The sequence below is a fragment of the Carassius gibelio genome, chromosome B10, assembly GCF_023724105.1.
Source record: "Carassius gibelio isolate Cgi1373 ecotype wild population from Czech Republic chromosome B10, carGib1.2-hapl.c, whole genome shotgun sequence".
NCBI classification, from domain to species: Eukaryota; Metazoa; Chordata; class Actinopteri; order Cypriniformes; family Cyprinidae; genus Carassius; species Carassius gibelio.
In genome coordinates, this window is record NC_068405.1 from 13,736,206 (window position 1) to 13,752,575 (window position 16,370).

The 16,370-nt window shown below is 38.0% G+C and overlaps 3 protein-coding genes across 6 annotated transcripts; 2 read left to right on the forward strand and 1 right to left on the reverse strand.

The window, feature by feature from the left end:
• The first annotated feature begins 90 nt into the window (after positions 1–90).
• Positions 91–6,538, forward strand: LOC127966620 (thrombospondin type-1 domain-containing protein 1). 2 transcript variants are annotated; one of them, XM_052567740.1, is made up of 5 exons: positions 91–673; positions 1,477–1,601; positions 2,844–3,803; positions 4,400–4,558; positions 4,640–6,538. In XM_052567740.1, exons 2-5 carry the CDS (start codon positions 1,544–1,546, stop codon positions 6,067–6,069), a joined length of 2,607 nt encoding a protein of 868 aa, XP_052423700.1. In that variant the 5' UTR covers positions 91–673; positions 1,477–1,543; the 3' UTR covers positions 6,070–6,538. The 2 variants fall into 2 exon arrangements, with proteins under 2 accessions (XP_052423700.1, XP_052423701.1); XM_052567741.1 differs by having other exon boundaries at positions 1,482–1,601.
• Positions 6,539–6,551: 13 nt separating this feature from the next.
• fgl1b (fibrinogen like 1B) lies at positions 6,552–9,801 on the reverse strand. Of its 2 annotated transcripts, none has more exons than XM_052567750.1 (9): positions 9,663–9,801; positions 8,851–8,947; positions 8,584–8,654; positions 8,244–8,478; positions 7,764–7,923; positions 7,553–7,650; positions 7,393–7,481; positions 7,112–7,302; positions 6,552–7,021 (listed from the first exon to the last, which is right to left on the reverse strand). In XM_052567750.1, the coding sequence occupies exons 3-9, from the start codon at positions 8,638–8,640 to the stop codon at positions 6,838–6,840; spliced, it is 1,014 nt and encodes a 337-aa protein (XP_052423710.1). In that variant the 5' UTR covers positions 8,641–8,654; positions 8,851–8,947; positions 9,663–9,801; the 3' UTR covers positions 6,552–6,837. The 2 variants fall into 2 exon arrangements, with proteins under 2 accessions (XP_052423710.1, XP_052423709.1); XM_052567749.1 differs by having other exon boundaries at positions 8,822–8,947.
• tpte (transmembrane phosphatase with tensin homology) lies at positions 9,697–15,699 on the forward strand. 2 transcript variants are annotated; one of them, XM_052567747.1, is made up of 20 exons: positions 9,697–9,846; positions 9,957–10,024; positions 10,195–10,271; positions 10,500–10,580; positions 10,666–10,713; positions 10,842–11,003; positions 11,297–11,416; positions 11,504–11,603; positions 12,235–12,298; positions 12,471–12,535; positions 12,621–12,681; positions 12,815–12,896; positions 12,992–13,080; positions 13,163–13,224; positions 13,313–13,393; positions 13,498–13,603; positions 14,677–14,774; positions 14,928–15,023; positions 15,138–15,208; positions 15,290–15,699. In XM_052567747.1, the coding sequence occupies exons 3-20, from the start codon at positions 10,222–10,224 to the stop codon at positions 15,390–15,392; spliced, it is 1,539 nt and encodes a 512-aa protein (XP_052423707.1). In that variant the 5' UTR covers positions 9,697–9,846; positions 9,957–10,024; positions 10,195–10,221; the 3' UTR covers positions 15,393–15,699. The 2 variants fall into 2 exon arrangements, with proteins under 2 accessions (XP_052423707.1, XP_052423705.1); XM_052567745.1 differs by having other exon boundaries at positions 9,698–9,846; positions 9,944–10,024.
• Positions 15,700–16,370: the final 671 nt, after the last annotated feature.

Below are 16,370 nucleotides of genomic sequence, written 5' to 3' on the forward strand. Positions count from 1 at the left end.
TGTGTTTTATTTCATGTGTTCATTTAACTTTCTTGATTATTTCTAGTGTTATCACGTTTCATTTCATGCTTCAGTAGCACTGTTGGTCTTTTATGGCACTAATTGCTAGTACTGAAGAATTATGATCTGTTTTTCTAAGCTCTTTCCATGAAGGCTTGTGAGCCAGTAATGACAACTGCTTTTACAATGAGTAGACTGCTCCTAAATATAGTTTAATATATTAATGAATTTAAAATTTGCCTGAAATGCCAAGCTCATCTTGAGACAGACCTCTCCATTGTGAGGAGATTTATTGAGGAGAGGTTTTTTAAAATATTAAGCAGATGATTCACCGCTAAACTCTGATAATCTATGTTTGGTTACATGAACTACAGTAGCTAATTGGCTGTATTTATAGAAAGCCTTGGATTTATATAAAAATGTAAAATATTCAGTTCTTCACAATTCGTTTCTGTTTTTGTGGAGACCAGAGCGCATCCTAACTTAATTTCCCTGAGACCGCCGGTAGAGGAAGCACGGGAGCGCGCGTTCACTGTCGCTCAGTCTCGAGCGTACCTCAGAGCGTGACGTTCATTCATTTGACGCTTAAAAACAAAGCTCACGCTATCGTGATGACTTTCAGCCCGATCAGGATACAAGAACATAACGGTATACATTCGACTCAATGTCATATGTAAGTAAAATACTTTTATCATCTACCTCTACACCTTTATTTACCTTTAATTTTAGCTTTTACGTATAGCCTATCGACAGGTTTTGTTTATACCTGTAAGAAGTGTCATGCATGAAGGGTTTTTAAGTTTGTTTTGTATACGTTCAAGAGTACAGATATCTGGATAATATGAGTAGTAAGTTTACAACAAAAAGTAATAGGAATTTGTGAGTGTTCAAATCAGTATTGTGCCCCAGCAACATTATAACTTATGATTTTATTTTATAATAGAATAATATATAGTAGTTTGTAATTCTATACTCATAATAAAATATAAAGAATACATATATTAAAATAGAATGTATATTGGTATTTTCTCTATATTCTCTCTCTCTCTCTCTCTCTCTCTCTCTCTCTCTCTCTCTCTCTCTCTCTCTATATATATATATATATATATTCTTTATAGAAAGGCTATTATATATACAAATAATTGTCTCAAAGAAAATAAAAAGTTGTATTTTATTTTTTTATTATTATTTTTATTTAGCCTTGCTCAGTTTGGATAAAGAAAAAAACATTAAATGAAGAAAAGCCATTGTGTTTATAGCCTTTATTTTATTAAGTGTAAGTGTAGCCTATATATGTATGCACTGAATAGTCTATACTATGTGTTAAAATGTGAGATTATCTAGAAGATATTCAAATTCTTTTTTCCACCAATTGATAGTCCAGTGAAAGAGTTAGGTGATTATCAAAACAAAACGTGTGGTACGGAGAATGAACATATTCATATCTTGTGTCTTATTGAATTTGATCTGTGTCAGGACAGAGTGAATAACAGTGGATTGGGGTGATGTGGACAAAGAAAGATAAGAGGCCGCAGAAGTCGGAATGACACTGGGTTTCCCTACAGCGACCCTATTTGTCCTGCTCTTCCTGATGGGATTTGGTGAGAAGATGTCCTTAGATTTTAAAGAACAGTTTATCCTGGAAGTTTGTCAGGTCAACTTTATATTTGTATGCCAAAGCAGCTGTATGGAAAATTATGCCTTAATGCCCGCAAACATGCAAACCATAGGTGACTTTGGCAAGGAACTCCAAACCTGCAGTGCAACAGGTGTAATCAAACTATTTAGTTCTCATTACATCCGCAGGAATCATGACAACGGCACAAATGTTCAGTTATATAATCCAACTTTTCTGCTTCTCATGCAAAAAAGAGTTTAAATGAAGGTCAGTGATTGGCAAGTAAATTGGTTTCAAGTGCACCGTGGTGAATCAAGTTGGAGAGGAAAATGTAGGGAGGGGGAAGGGAGGGTCACTGACTTTTCCTGAACTCTCTTCCCCTGGACGTATTTGTTTTTTCTGCAGGAAGTGACCCACACACATAGCATTTGTAAATCACAATGCCTCCTCAAGTTCTCATACTGCGGGAATAGACAACAGTGCTGTGCAGCAGTAGAACTTAAACTTGAAAATTCTGAGAATTTATGTGTTTTTAGTGTTGCATAGTTAAGTTTAACGTATGGCTCCAAATGTACAACCTTATATCTACAGTAATATTAGATATAAACCATAATGTCTAATCTAGGTCTAAAAAAATCCCATTTAAAATGACCAATTTAGTCATGATCACGATTTGAAGTCATGATCTACTGTAGTTGTTAGCACATGTGCTCCATCACAATGGGCTGTGGTACATATACTGGCGATATATGTGAGCTAGCGTATTCTAAAGATCACGTTCCTACCTTTTGTCCATATTATTTTCTGTCCAACAGACAGTGAGTGTCAATAAATGTAGCAGAAAGGCCAACAAGAAGAGAATAATAATGATGTGAAATTTCTTCCAGGCCTGTAGTTGGCAGTCTTCTAATGTTTTTAGAAATTAGACTTTTAGAGTAAGACGTGCAAAAAACTCCTAAGCCAGAGGAGAACCACAACCATAGAAACTTGAGAATGGGTTTTAGTGTTTGACCAGTGAATACCATCTACAAACCACACAGAACATTCTTGTAACAGTATAACTACATGCTAACAACCACACAGAAGCTATAGCTACAGGAAACCTCTCACCCAACTTCATGACAATAAGTTGGCAAATATCCAAACTGTTCATCAAATTAAGCATCAAAGTTTTAGGTCTCTTGAGTGATTTTAATTTATATTTTATTTTTATTTTTTTGTATAGCAATGGCTGGTATCCATCTCTGGCCATCAATGCACATCGCCTTGAGCAACACCAGTGTGTTTGTGGATTACAACACTGAAAGCAACTTCACCGACCACAGGCTGACCGTGTCATTGATTGACATCGACAGGGATGTTACAGTACTCTCCAGGTCGCTTCCACTTAACCAATCAGATGGGTCACTGGAGTTCAACTGCTCTTGCTTCCTGTATGCAGGTACTTTCAGATTCCGAATGGAGCAGAAGCACATCCTTGGTGTGTCTAACAGGAGTGCCATCTGGTGGTGGAGTCCAGTTCTGCATGTGCACTGGCCCACCTTTCACCTGGCAGTGGATCGTGGCAGCAACAACCGGAGCTCTAATGACTTTACGATTGGAGTGTACACTAACGACAACTTCCATCCTTGTTCTAGCAGCAAAGCTTCAACTCTCTTTCTTGACGTCAGCTACCTGGAACAAGTCCAGGTAGGGAGGAACACCTTTGAGAAGGTGCAGAACCAGATAAGACATAATATTAAAGTAGTTAGGTCACAGCATCTGGAGATGCCATGTGCATCCCTTCTGACAGAGCGTGGCTTCATCCAGATTTCCCTAAAATCCCCTCACATCCAGCAAGACATCAAATCCTCTGGTCCTCTTTACCTGTCCAGCATCTTCACCTACAAGCTTGTTGTGGATAACATTTACAAAAGTGGCTGTGAAGGAGCTGTTTCTGTCCGTCGAATCACTCCTCCATGTACAGTTACAAACGGAAAAGTTCTGCTTTATAAGGAAGAGAGTAATGACATGGCTACTCCCTCTCAATTGGCCTTTAATTTCCTCACACAAGGGGAGAATGAGACTGAGTTTAATTGCTCCATCTTTGACCCTGGCAGGAATAAGTACTGTTTCAATTTCACACTCGTCTACAGTAAGGCTCCCAGTTTAGCCCACACCTGTGTGATTGTGCAAAGACATACAAGTGAGTCTGCTTTTATCAGCTGAGCATGTTCAAAAAAATAAAAAATTTAATCTGGAATAAGCACCACTGATTTGTTCTTAATGTTATGATTTAGGCCTGAATAAATCAACCTAAATGCAAACATTCCAAATTATTTTTAATTGCTAATTAATTTGCTAATTTCACTAACTAGTGGTGAATACAAAGGCATTTATCACTATTGCTGTTGTTTATACTTAGTAATCATTGATTTGAACCCTTAACGCAGGGGTGTCCAGTCCTACTCCTGAAGGGCCACTTTCCAGTCAAGTTTGCCGCCAGTGCCAAATAAATTGACCTGAACAAGCTAATCAAGGTCTTTAGGATATCTAGAAACTTCTTGGCAAGTGTGTTGGAGCTAAACTCTGCAGGAAAACAGCCATCCAGGAGCAGCACTGGACACCCCAGCCCTAACCTCTAACCCTAAATATTAAACATAGCATTGCAACCAGCTAACAATTACCCAGAACACTCTAGCAAGGATTTTGATGGCAAAGCATAATTTACATTTTCTTGAGACAAAATGTACTAATTTTCTTATGGATTTCTTCTCCCTTATATGTATCATTGCGCTAAAGGAATGTGGGGACCATGGCAGCCATGGAGTGGTTGTAGTGTGACATGTGGAGAAGGGGTGCGAGAGCGTGTTCGTGAATGTCTGTTGCCCTCTAGTGGTGGGATGCAATGCACTGGCATGGTTAGAGAGCAGTCACACTGTTCACTAGAAGGTTGCACTGGTAAGCATTTTACTGTTTTCATCTATTTTCTTTTGTTTTTGTTTTCAGAACAAACTCGATTCTATTTGTTTCTTTATGTAGAGGAGCTTCCGCATCCACCCCTGACCCCTCCGCCAGCTGTGAACTCAGCCCTAACTGGGAATCTAGTGGTAGTGGCTGGGATCTCCCTGTGCCTGGCTGTAATCCTGGCCACTATCGTTATCACCGTGTGGAGAAAACTCTGTCGTGCCCCAAAGTGCAGCTCCATGCGCCGTGGCTCTCTGCACTCTCCCAGCGGTCGGAAGAACTCTGATGAGGCTTCTATCTGTGGTCACAGCATGCAGAGACCCAGTTTCTCAGAAAGTCTCCAGGCAGCTCCCCTCCAGAAGGGACTTACCTTGCCTGCAAAGCAGGGACCTTCGGACCGAGGTGTGTTGGCTCGTCAACAGAGCATGTCTCTTCCTCTTCCTCTTTCTCAAGACCCGGAGAGGATGTCTCCTTCTGGACAAAAGATCGTTCCACCTATTTTTGGCTACCGCTTGGCTCAACAGCAGCTCAAGGAGATGAAAAAGAAAGGCTTAAAAGAGGCCACTCAAATCTACCATGTGTCCCAAAGTCCAGTCGATGACACCATGCTAGAACCAATGGCTTCAACCCCTTCTGGTCTAACCCCAGTGCCCCAAGAACTTGACAGCCCAGAAGAGTCAAGCAGCAGTCACTTCCGCATAAGGTCTCCCTTTCCAGAGCCCACGTGGCCTCCCAAAAACAATGCTTTAACAGACAGACAAAAGGTGGACTTGTTGCTGACTCCCCGGAAGTCTTCATTCAGTGCTAGTTCTCATCGTCTTGAGCGTACAGCTGACTGGGTTGAGATGGTGGAACGCAGTAGAGTGCCATACTCCAAGAATCCCAACTTTAGGAGAACTTCAAGCTTCAATGAGAACAACCAGAATCAGCTGCCCCCGTCCCGACCCTACCGAGAAAGAAGCATGACCCAGGTGACTCCTCGCCAGCTTCCAGAGGGGAGCTGTAGAAGCAGACCCTGGGAGCATACACTTCCTGAACTTGAGGTCTGGTCTTGTTCCAGTCCTAGAATAACTGATAGCTCAGTGGACCACAGGAGAAGACCATGGGTTGGAACTCCCCCATCTCAGTCAAACATGAAAGATTCAGTTCCATTGACACCAACAAAGGAGCCCTTGGTGGACCGTCATCGCGTGGCTCGAAGCCCATCTTCTGCAATGGACCGAGCTGAACAGAACTGGAACAGAAGAGGTCCTTCACCCATCCAGAGGAACATACTAGCCAGGAAGCTACGAGAGGCTAATTCATCAACCTGCCAAAGGCAACGCAGTTCCACATTTTCTACCTCAGACCAGCGCAGGGGACGTTGTCGTAGCCTTCCTCTCTCTGCGGACTACAGCAATTCCCCGTACAGCCTTACAGAGTTAGAGCAGCACATGATGGACATTTCCGGATACTTGGGTGATGATGATGGAGTAGAGGTTCTGACTATTCATAAACTTACCTGATCAAACCTGCTTTCATGCAAGGTTCCTATACGATGCTGAGGCAAACTTAAACTTATAATAAAAGTCTTAATAGAATGAAGCACTTGTTTTTAATAGTAGGAGCTTATTTTTGCTCCATGTGGACGTGCATATAAGATTTTGATAGCTCTTTGTATTATATTGTTTACAAGACTTGAAATGAAATCTATGATCAATTTTATTTTTATTTATGGAGTTTTGACTATTAATTTGAAAAGCCATTTTGAACATATGCAAACCACTATCCTGGACTTTATACAGTATCCATATCACAAGAATATTTTGTACATATTTGGATTTGTTTGTACACTGGAACATGTCAATTCTCAGGAGTTTGGAGAACAGGTGAAAATATACATACAGCACATTTCTTTAATGAATGTTTGTTTTACTGTCAACCATGTTAAAGATACACTATGTAAGATAAAAATAGTTTGATACAAAATCTCAATCAAGACTTTCAGTATGTCTAGATGCTGCTTTATTATGGTATACATGCTGTATGCTATTGCATGCAATGTTGTATTATTATATTTTCCCTTTTACTCAAACAATAAGCATATAATTTTACTTAATATCAAATCATGACTGTAATATGTAAGCCAATGTATTCATTCAGTTTATCAAGATAATTTTTTTCTTTTATTCCTACAAGATCCGTTCTTATTGTTGACACATACCTTGTAAATCTTATAGTTAATACACTGTTACATACACAAATATGCATGATGAGACTGTTCAGCTATTGTGCTACTCAATGGGTCCTACTCCACTCCCTAAGTTGTCCATGTAGGAACTTGGCCGGACCTTCATGGCTGTGCGTCTGAGAGAGTACCATAGTCCTCTCCAGGTGCCCCAGACCACACCATTATCATATTTGGCTTTGTACTCTCCACCTCTGTAAAATCTCCCATTAAGATTGGCAGCATGACACCTGTAAGCAAGCACCAGGTAACATAAGATTCTGTGTTAACTATATAAAAAAAAGTTATGCCCATAAAGTTCAGAAAGCTCTCAGAATCACCTGTTATACCACCAGCCTCCCCTGTTCTCAACAGCACAGTTTCCCTGCAGGTAGCGATCATGATCCTGGTCCCTGGTAGTGAACTGCATGCCGTTATGAGAGGCTGACCATTGCTCCACCATATTGGCCCCTCCGGACAGGGCATCTCCAGCCTGACCACTATACATCCCGTAGTGCAGCCTGTACTTATCCTGAGGATAGATGAGGAATAATGTGAGCAAAAGGAATTGGATGGAATAGGAGACATTAAATTGTTAAAGGTAGGAACAAAAAAAACATACTTTTTCATCTGTCACTCTGAAGTTGTCATATAAGGCATAGGATCGCTCTCCTTTCCAGTCCATCAGTTCAATTTTCATCACATTTTCACCTAAAGAGGATTTTAATTGTATTATTTTAGAGCAGAATGATCTCAGTAATCAGCTTGTTTACAAATCTTACCATCATTGAGCAGGGCATGAATATGATCATTCCCAATCCAGAATTCATCTTTGCTTGACTGAAAATCACCAAACCCATTTTTGTAATCTTCCCACTTTCTGTGAATAGAAATGCTGATTTGTTCATACTGATCATTATGTGGGTCTGAATGTAAGAATATAAACTTCCCGTGAAAATATTAATTAGTACAAAGACAGTAGACTTAGGCTACCTGTCAAAATCAACTTTCCCATTGATCCGTTTCTGAATCACAGTCCAGCCCCCACCATCTTCCATCTCACAGTACACAAGGAATGGTTCAGCTGACAGTTTGGGTTTAATCCTGTAGAATCCGCTCCCTGGTTTTAGTCTGTCATATAACTCAGAACAATCTAACAGACATAAATGTAAAAAAATATATATCTATATGAGATCAACTTTCTTTTTGAAGTTTTAAGTCTGTTTTATCAGAATGTACTTTTCTTTCCCTTTTGTATGTCAGTTTAACCCCAGCAATAACACAGTAAAAATAAAAAAATACAATAAAATCTAATAAAACTTAAATAGACTCAAGACCCCAGATGGATTAAAAAATATATATATATATTTTAAAACATTTCAAAATTTGTTCATTATCAGTTCTCATGAAATTATGAAAAGGTTTAATTACAAATTAACAACGTACACAGATTTCTTGTAACAATAGCATTACCTTTGTCATGAACTAATAATGAGCCTCCTGTACTTGGTAGGGTGGGTGAATGTTCAGTGTTGTTTTCAGGGGTCTCCTGGTGTTCCAGTGATAGTTCCAGGTTGGGAATCAGTTTAAAGCGTCGGTGATTACGCAGATGCATAACTTTCCATTCCCCAATCAGCAATTTATTATTTAGCTTACGAATCTCTTCCTTCAGCTTCAACACTTCAGATATTTGGCAGTCTTCCTCTGCCTCAATAAACCAAAGGCAATATTATTCTTCTGTCTTTGGCTCTTTTTCTATAAGCTGTTTTTCTGTGTAATGTCTAGATACTGTAGAAAATCTAGTGAAACTTACTGAGATTTGCAGAAATGTGAGAGCATGAAACACCAAGATAAACACCAGCTGTGACATGACTATCTAATATTCTTTACAAGAAAATGGAGAAAAGTGTTAAACTCGTCCAATGTAGCAAACATAAGCTTTCATTTAATTTGCATTCAAAACTGCAAAATGTTTAAATAAAAATAATAAGCAATGTAGTCTTAAAAAAACTATATCAATAAAGGTTTATAAAACATAAGTCTATACTTACAGAAGGCAAGTGGTACGTGGTGTTCTTACCCTTCTCCAGATTAAGTGTCAATGAAATGCCCTCCAGGCTTTCATTTCTAATATTTATAGGCACTGCTGGTTCCACATGGTCCACATTATCTGTCCTCTGGGTCAGAAAGATGCTTCATCTTCCACCATTCCACACATACCAGAAGCAACAACATGTTTTCTGTGTAATTTATGTGGAATTTCTATTCCACATAAAACAAACAAAACCTGTAGTATTATGATTAGCAATAGCTACCATCTGAATAGCCTATAGGATAGGCAGCTAATTTAGCTTTTTATATTTAACATTTCTATAGGCTTTTTGTTTTCTACACAGAAAATAATGTAATTTAGGCCAACGTATTAGAAAAGGTGTGAGGAAATTAAGTAGCCTAAAGAATTTTATTTTGCGTGAACTGTTCCTTTAATACAGACGACATTTAGATATTATTCAAATCAATACTTTGTTATTTTATGAAGCAGTTTTCACACAAAAAAAAATGTCTCTAGAAGGACTTACAATTACTGAGGTGATGGAATAAAGTTAGGCTGTTAAGCCCCCAAGATAACAAAAAAACCTGTATTGCGCGTGCGCACGCAAACTCACTTTTACAACCATATTTTATTAACACTACGAAGTATAATACCTCAGTGGATTTAAGGAACGCATTTGTTTTGTTAACACCGTTCCCATTCTCCTATACTAACTTTGTGTGAATGTTAACTTAAGCGCACGAGGAAGTTAAAACCGCTACGTCTGCAGCAGGAGTGAATTAAGGGGGCGGTGTGTGAATGTGGATGTGGATGGAAGACAGAAGAAAACTACTGCTAACCTTTGAACCTCCTTCCTTTGTTATCACCAAAAAATCACGGGACAGTCACCGCTCGTAAAGACAGTCATGGAGACCTGACACAGAAAGCCTGTTTGAGGAGCATGTGATTGTTCAGAGAGAGCAGAAAAGCTGCGAGTCGAGCAAAGGGAAGGAAAACAGTTTTCCCGGATGCGCGTTCTGACTGGTTTGTATCGGTTTTCACAAAGCTGGCATTCCTTTGCTATGATCTCTGTGCAGACTGAAACAAACAATTTTAGTTTTTGTTATACTTCTTCATGTAGATATTTATTTTAGGGCTTCATACTTGATTTCGAATCTTTCTGGTGCCGAATTCTGAACTTCTGAGGATTTATTGGTCTAAAGTAAGTATATCTTTTGTCATGTTTAAGTTTGTTAGACCTAATTCTGCTTTATTTCTTTTTTTACTTCTGTCATAACTCAAACTAGCATACTGTCATATATAAAGAGAGTATATACTATCTTAATAGATTTTTAATTTTTATTTTTTAATATGTAATTATATTTTTTTCAGAGAGAAACTTAAAACTTTCCTGTAAAAATGACATCCGTGCATTTCAACCCTGGGTTAGATTCCATGGAAGTTAATGGGTAAGTGAATAACGTTCACATGAACTTATAACAGTTCACCAGCATCATGACTTTTACTGGCCCTCCTTTAAATGGGTAATTCCAGACTTTGGTAATTCAGCACTTTCCCCAGCAGAATTACATTGTGTTTAACAAATGACTCTAATGTCTGATGTTTGTAAGCTTTACTTCTCTAAAATGATCCAAGGTGGTTATGTTGTATCTTCTGTCTATGTATCTATATTGTAGCAGTAATGGGGTGAAAGACGAGGCAGAGGTGCGGATCGATGATGGAAGGGAAGAGACTGAGGACCCAGACACCATGTACCAGTAAGTCATCTTATGATTTGTTGACATTGTGATGTTTTGGAATTAATATTCTTACGTTTCATCCTGTATTTGAATTGTTTTGCAGTCGTGTCCGAAAAACTATAGCTCCTTTTGTGATGTCTTTTGGTTTTCGGTGAGTGGGATCATTTCAGAATGACACATAAAGAGACCTAAAAAATCCAATAATATATATTTTTAAATAGATTTTAGACTAGGCCTATGTTTGAATGTTTTTCTATGTTGTTCTCTTCTTATTTGCAGTGTTTTTGGCCTGGTACTGATCATAGTGGACATTATTCTGGTCATTGTGGACTTCTCTCTTTCCAGCGGCAGTCACGATGTTAGAAGAGCAATGGAGTCTGTTTCTCTTGTCATCTCCTTCTTTTTCCTCATCGATGTGCTGCTCCGTGTATACGTGGAAGGGTAAGTAGGTTTTCAAAGTCTTTTTGTGGCTTTAGTCTTTCATCTTGCATCATTTAAAGTAAAGCAAAGTGACCAATAGCGCTGTAGCGCTCATGTTGCTCATCATAGGAAATGAGTTGCAGAAAACACATTTCCAGTCTGTTTTCCCAAATGAGTTTTTATCTCTCTGGACCAGTTTCCTAGAGCTCGAGCACAAATATAAGTTAAATGGTGCACAAGCTCAGGGAAAGGTATTATTTTACATATTAAGGATCTATTCCTTTAAACCTTTTTTAAATCATCTGCTTTCTCAGATTCAAAGTGTATTTCAGCTTAAAACTGAATATAATGGATGCTTGTATTGTGGTCGTTACCCTGGTGGTCACCATGATCTACGCGTTCACCGATCTCTCCGGAGCTAGCCTGATTCCCAGGTACAGCAGATTGAACACATTCTCACCATGCTCACATTTCACCCAGTATTATAGCAGAATAACGATATTGAAATGGTGTGTTTGCAGGGCGGTCACTTTCCTGAGGTTTCTGAGGATATTGATTCTGGTACGTGTCTTCAGACTGGCCTCTCAGAAGAAAGAGCTTGAAAAGGTCACCAGGAGAATGGTGAGTGATACAAAGACAACGTTGGACAACGCAGTTTGTGGTGCGGTCATTTAAAGAACTGTGATCTCTGCAGTATCTCTGCTGCCTTTTTTAATAACCGCGTCTGCTGTTTTCGTTCAGACAAAGTGAAAATCGAGCCGTAGTGAGCAGTGAATGTGAACCTGTGGATCACCAAGATGATGCATTACACAAATCTGAATAATTAAGACTGTAAAATATATTTAGACGTACTTTAATTAATATAATAACTGATTGATGAAACCGTTTAATATAATAATGGATACTTCTGACTAAAAAGGGTTTAAAGGTTGAAATGTGATCGTTTTTGTGGAAAACCTGTATCTGAACTGGAAATCATGCTTTTTACATTTATACAGTCATTTTATCATTTAAAATGATACCATAGACATTGCCCTGCTCATACATATTAATTTTATTTGTGCAGGTTTTAAAAAGCCTTAAATTTGAGCTTAAAAGTCATCAGATACAGTTTTTCGATCTGTTTGTGTTCAAAGACGCACAAAATGTCTTTATTTTGTATCTTTTAAAAAATTTGTTCTTTCACATTTCTCACTCTCATGTAAAGCTTTTTATATTGTATGAAATTGCTACATAAACTTAATTTCCACAGGTGTCCGAGAACAAAAGACGGTACCAAAAAGATGGATTTGATCTGGACCTTACTTATGTCACAGGTTTGATCGCTTATTGTTGTAGTTGGCAGAAATATAGCCATTTCAGCTCATCTTCATGTGTTTTTTTTTTTTTCAGATGTATCATTTTAAATTCATTTAAAACAATATAAACAGCATCGAAATGAATTAATTTGCAAACCAGTGATTAATCATTGGTCTTGTGTCTCTTCAGAAAGAGTCATTGCCATGTCTTTTCCCTCTTCTGGGAAGCAGGCGCTCTATAGGAACCCAATCAGAGTAAGACACAAAGTAGCATTTTACATATCTGAATCGTTCAGAAAACATTGCAACAGTTGTATGATGAATATATGGCACATTTCAGGAGGTCGCTAGATTCCTGGACACCAAACATCTGGATCACTACAAGGTGTTTAACCTCTGTAGTGAGTAGACGATTCTCTTTATGATCTCTAGCAGATTATTTTACCTCCGTTGTACAGTCCAGATAATCTTCAGGTACAGATCATTTTTAAAGGAGTGATAAATAAAGGGGGCTACTCTGACTTCTGGTTTCAGGTGAGAAGGGCTACGATCCAAAGTTCTTTCACTATAGAGTGGAGCGTGTTATGATCGATGACCATAACGTGCCGTCACTCGAGTAAGTGTGCTGTCACGTCAACTGAACATCAAAATGGGAAGTTTAAGCAAGGTTTGAGGCTTGATTGAAGCTCTGTTTGTTATTAATGCTGTCAGAGATATGCTGCAGTACACGGCCTGTGTTAGGGACTGGATGGCAGCAGACCCCAGCAATGTGATCGCCATCCACTGCAAAGGAGGAAAAGGTCTGTCGTTTGGGGGTATTCAGTGTTGATTGTGAATATACAATCTGTCTGAAGTGTGTAATGCTTGGGTTTTGTTCAACAGGGCGGACGGGGACTATGGTGTGCACGTGGCTCATCGACAGCGACCAGTTTGAGAATGCACAGGTACAGTCTGCTGGAAAAAATGCATATTTACATTTGGAGTCCTTCTCATCCAAGATTGTGTTCAGATTTTCTATAAACTGTCTTACAGGAGAGTTTGGACTACTTCGGGGAGAGACGGACCGATAAAAGTATGAGTTCGAAGTTCCAGGGTGTTGAGACTCCCTCACAGGTGTGTGTGTGTGTGACACTGGATTGGAAGCCACTGATCCAACAGTAATCAGTGAATATATATTTTTTTTTATTGATAAATATCTGTTTGTCATGCACTTGCAGAGTAGGTACGTTGGTTATTATGAGATCATGAAGAACCAATACAACCGTCAGCTACCACTCCAGAAGAGCCTGAAAATAAAGAGCATTCGAATCCACTCCATCGCAGGTAAGACCCAGCCTGTAGTCAATTATTATAAATATATTACTTTAAAAACATATTAAAATATACGTGAGAAACATGTGAAATAAAATATTTAATTAAAGTATTATATATGTGACCCTGGATCACAAAACCAGTCTTAAGTAGCACAGGTGTATTTGTAGCAATAGCCAACAATACATTGCATGGGTCAACATTATTGATTTTTCATAAAGATCAAGTTCCATGAAGATATTTTATAAAACGTAAATATAGAAACTTAATTTTTGATTAGTAATATCTGCATTGCGAAGAACTTCATTTGGATAACTTTAAAGGCGGTTTTCTCAATATTTAGATTATTATTCTATTTTTTTGCACCCTCGGATTCCAGGGTTTCAGATAGTTGTATCTCAGCTAACAAACAGTACATTACTGGAAAATGTATTTATCAGTTCTCCGATGATGTATAAATATTGTATAAAACCCTTATGACTGGTTTTGTGTTCCAGGGTCACATATAGAATAGCAGTATATAAAAATATAAATACAGTTCATAAACAGTAGACTTGAAATACATGTAATATATAATGCGTATACCGTATTTTCCGGACTATAAGTCACATTTTTTTTCATAGTTTGGCTGGTCCTGCAACTTATAGTCATGTGCGACTTATTATCAAATTTAATTTGACATGAACCAAGAGAAAACATTACCGTCTCCAGCCGCGAGAGGGCGCTCTATGCTGCTCATTGCTCCTGTAGCCTACACTGAGCAGCATAGAGTGCCCTCTCACGGCTGTAGACGGTAATGTTTTCTCTTGTTTCTAAATAAACGTGACTTATAGTCCAGTGCGACTTTTTTTTTTCCTCGTCATGATGTATTTTTGGACTGATGCAACTTATACTTATGTGCGACTTAAAGTATTATTTGGAATTTAAACATTAAATGTGAAAAAATTTGCATATATTCATATTGAATTATATTTCATATTAAAATGTATGCAACTTAATATTTAGTTACAGATTTTCACTATTTATTTTCACTAAGTAATCAAAGGAAACCCTTGGTATAATTTCCCGTGGCTGTGGTTGTTCAGGTGTAGGGAAGGGGAACGGGAGCGACCTGAAGGTGAAGATCATAGTGAAGCGAGAGCTCGTCTTCCAGTGTGTTTGTGCCAAACAGCAGAACTGTGCAGTACGTGTCTAAAGCTAGATGTGTTGGTCAACACTTTTATCATGTTTCTCTGTTTTGTGTAATAAGGGTGAAGCTAGTAGTGGTCTACCAAAGTACACATTCCATATCATTCTAATCCTCCCGTCACGTGTTTTATTATTTTTTTTCTCTCAGGTGTTTCCTGACACCGGTAACAATGCGGTGGTCATCAGTTTACAGGAAGGGCCTGTTGTGACCGGAGATATCAAGGTCATGTTTGAGTCCAGTGCTGTAAGTCTCCATTATTTTAGTATTGAACTGACCCATATATGTGATGAAGTGTCAGCAGAACGATTAAATGAGGGTTCACTGTTGCTTGAACTTCCTTTTTCTCTCTCTCTCCAGGGTTTGCCAAAGGGTTACGAGGACTGTCCTTTCTATTTCTGGTTTAACACCTCATTTATTGAGAACAACAGGTGTTTTTCTTTTTTTGTCTGTAGTTTTTGGAAGTTCTTTTTCCCTTCTGAGAGCTGAAACCTTTGTGTTGTTTGTTGTAGCTTGTATCTCTCGAGGGAGGAGCTGGACAATCCGCACAAATCAAAGACCTGGGACATCTATAAGGAGGACTTCGGAGTGACGTTGTATTTCACAGACCCTTGAGAAGAAAATTCTCTGATAGTGGATATTGTTCGAGGTATACTTAGAGTAAGCTGGAAAACAGAAGCAAATATAAACACTCCAGGTAAACCTACAGATATAGAAGATGTGATAAAAATGTTTTCATTTCATTGTATTTCCATGGTTGTTGCTCCATGCTTGTGTGGAAATGTATTGGAAATTTTTGTTTTTGTTCTGTGGTTCTGTTTGTCTTTGGCAACTGTGAAAAAAAGTATTTACATATCAAACACCTGCTTCCATGACAAATCTGTTTGAATATTTCTGGAGTATATACTGTCATCAGGCTTGATCTACTGACTCCTAGTGGTTCTATCCTGCACTGTCACATTTGACACGAGTTTCACTGAAGAGAATACATATATTTTCAGATAATGTAACTTGCTTCTATAAATGTAGCTCTTATCCTCAACATTTAAATAGAAAAGGGTCTTTTCTGGTTTAAGTTTTGAATTCTTTTGAATATTTATATTCGATAAAACAGCGTAACAGAGGTCTATTCTGTAATTGAATGCCATATCTCAAATCACTTATTGCAGTTGGGCTCAATTAATTAAAAAGGATGAGTCTTAAATATGAACTACCATTTAAAAAATAAAATAAATTGCAATACATCTCATGCTTACCAATGCTGTATTGGGAAGCATGAGATGTATTGTACATGGAGTATTTATTTGATTAAAATGCAGTGAAAACTGCTAGATTTAATAATTATAAAACTTTTCTATTTGAATATTATAAAATGTAAAATATTTATTTGATGCAAAACAATTTTCAGCATCATTATTCTAGTCTTCAAAAAACTTTCTGATGATATGATTTTGAACCTAAAAATTTCTTATTTATATCAGTTGAAAACCGTTGTAATGCTTAATTTTGTGGAATCTGCAATACAGAATTACCCCAGAATTATTTTAAAGTTCAAAGGAACAGTATTGATTTTGAACAGAAATTTGTTACATT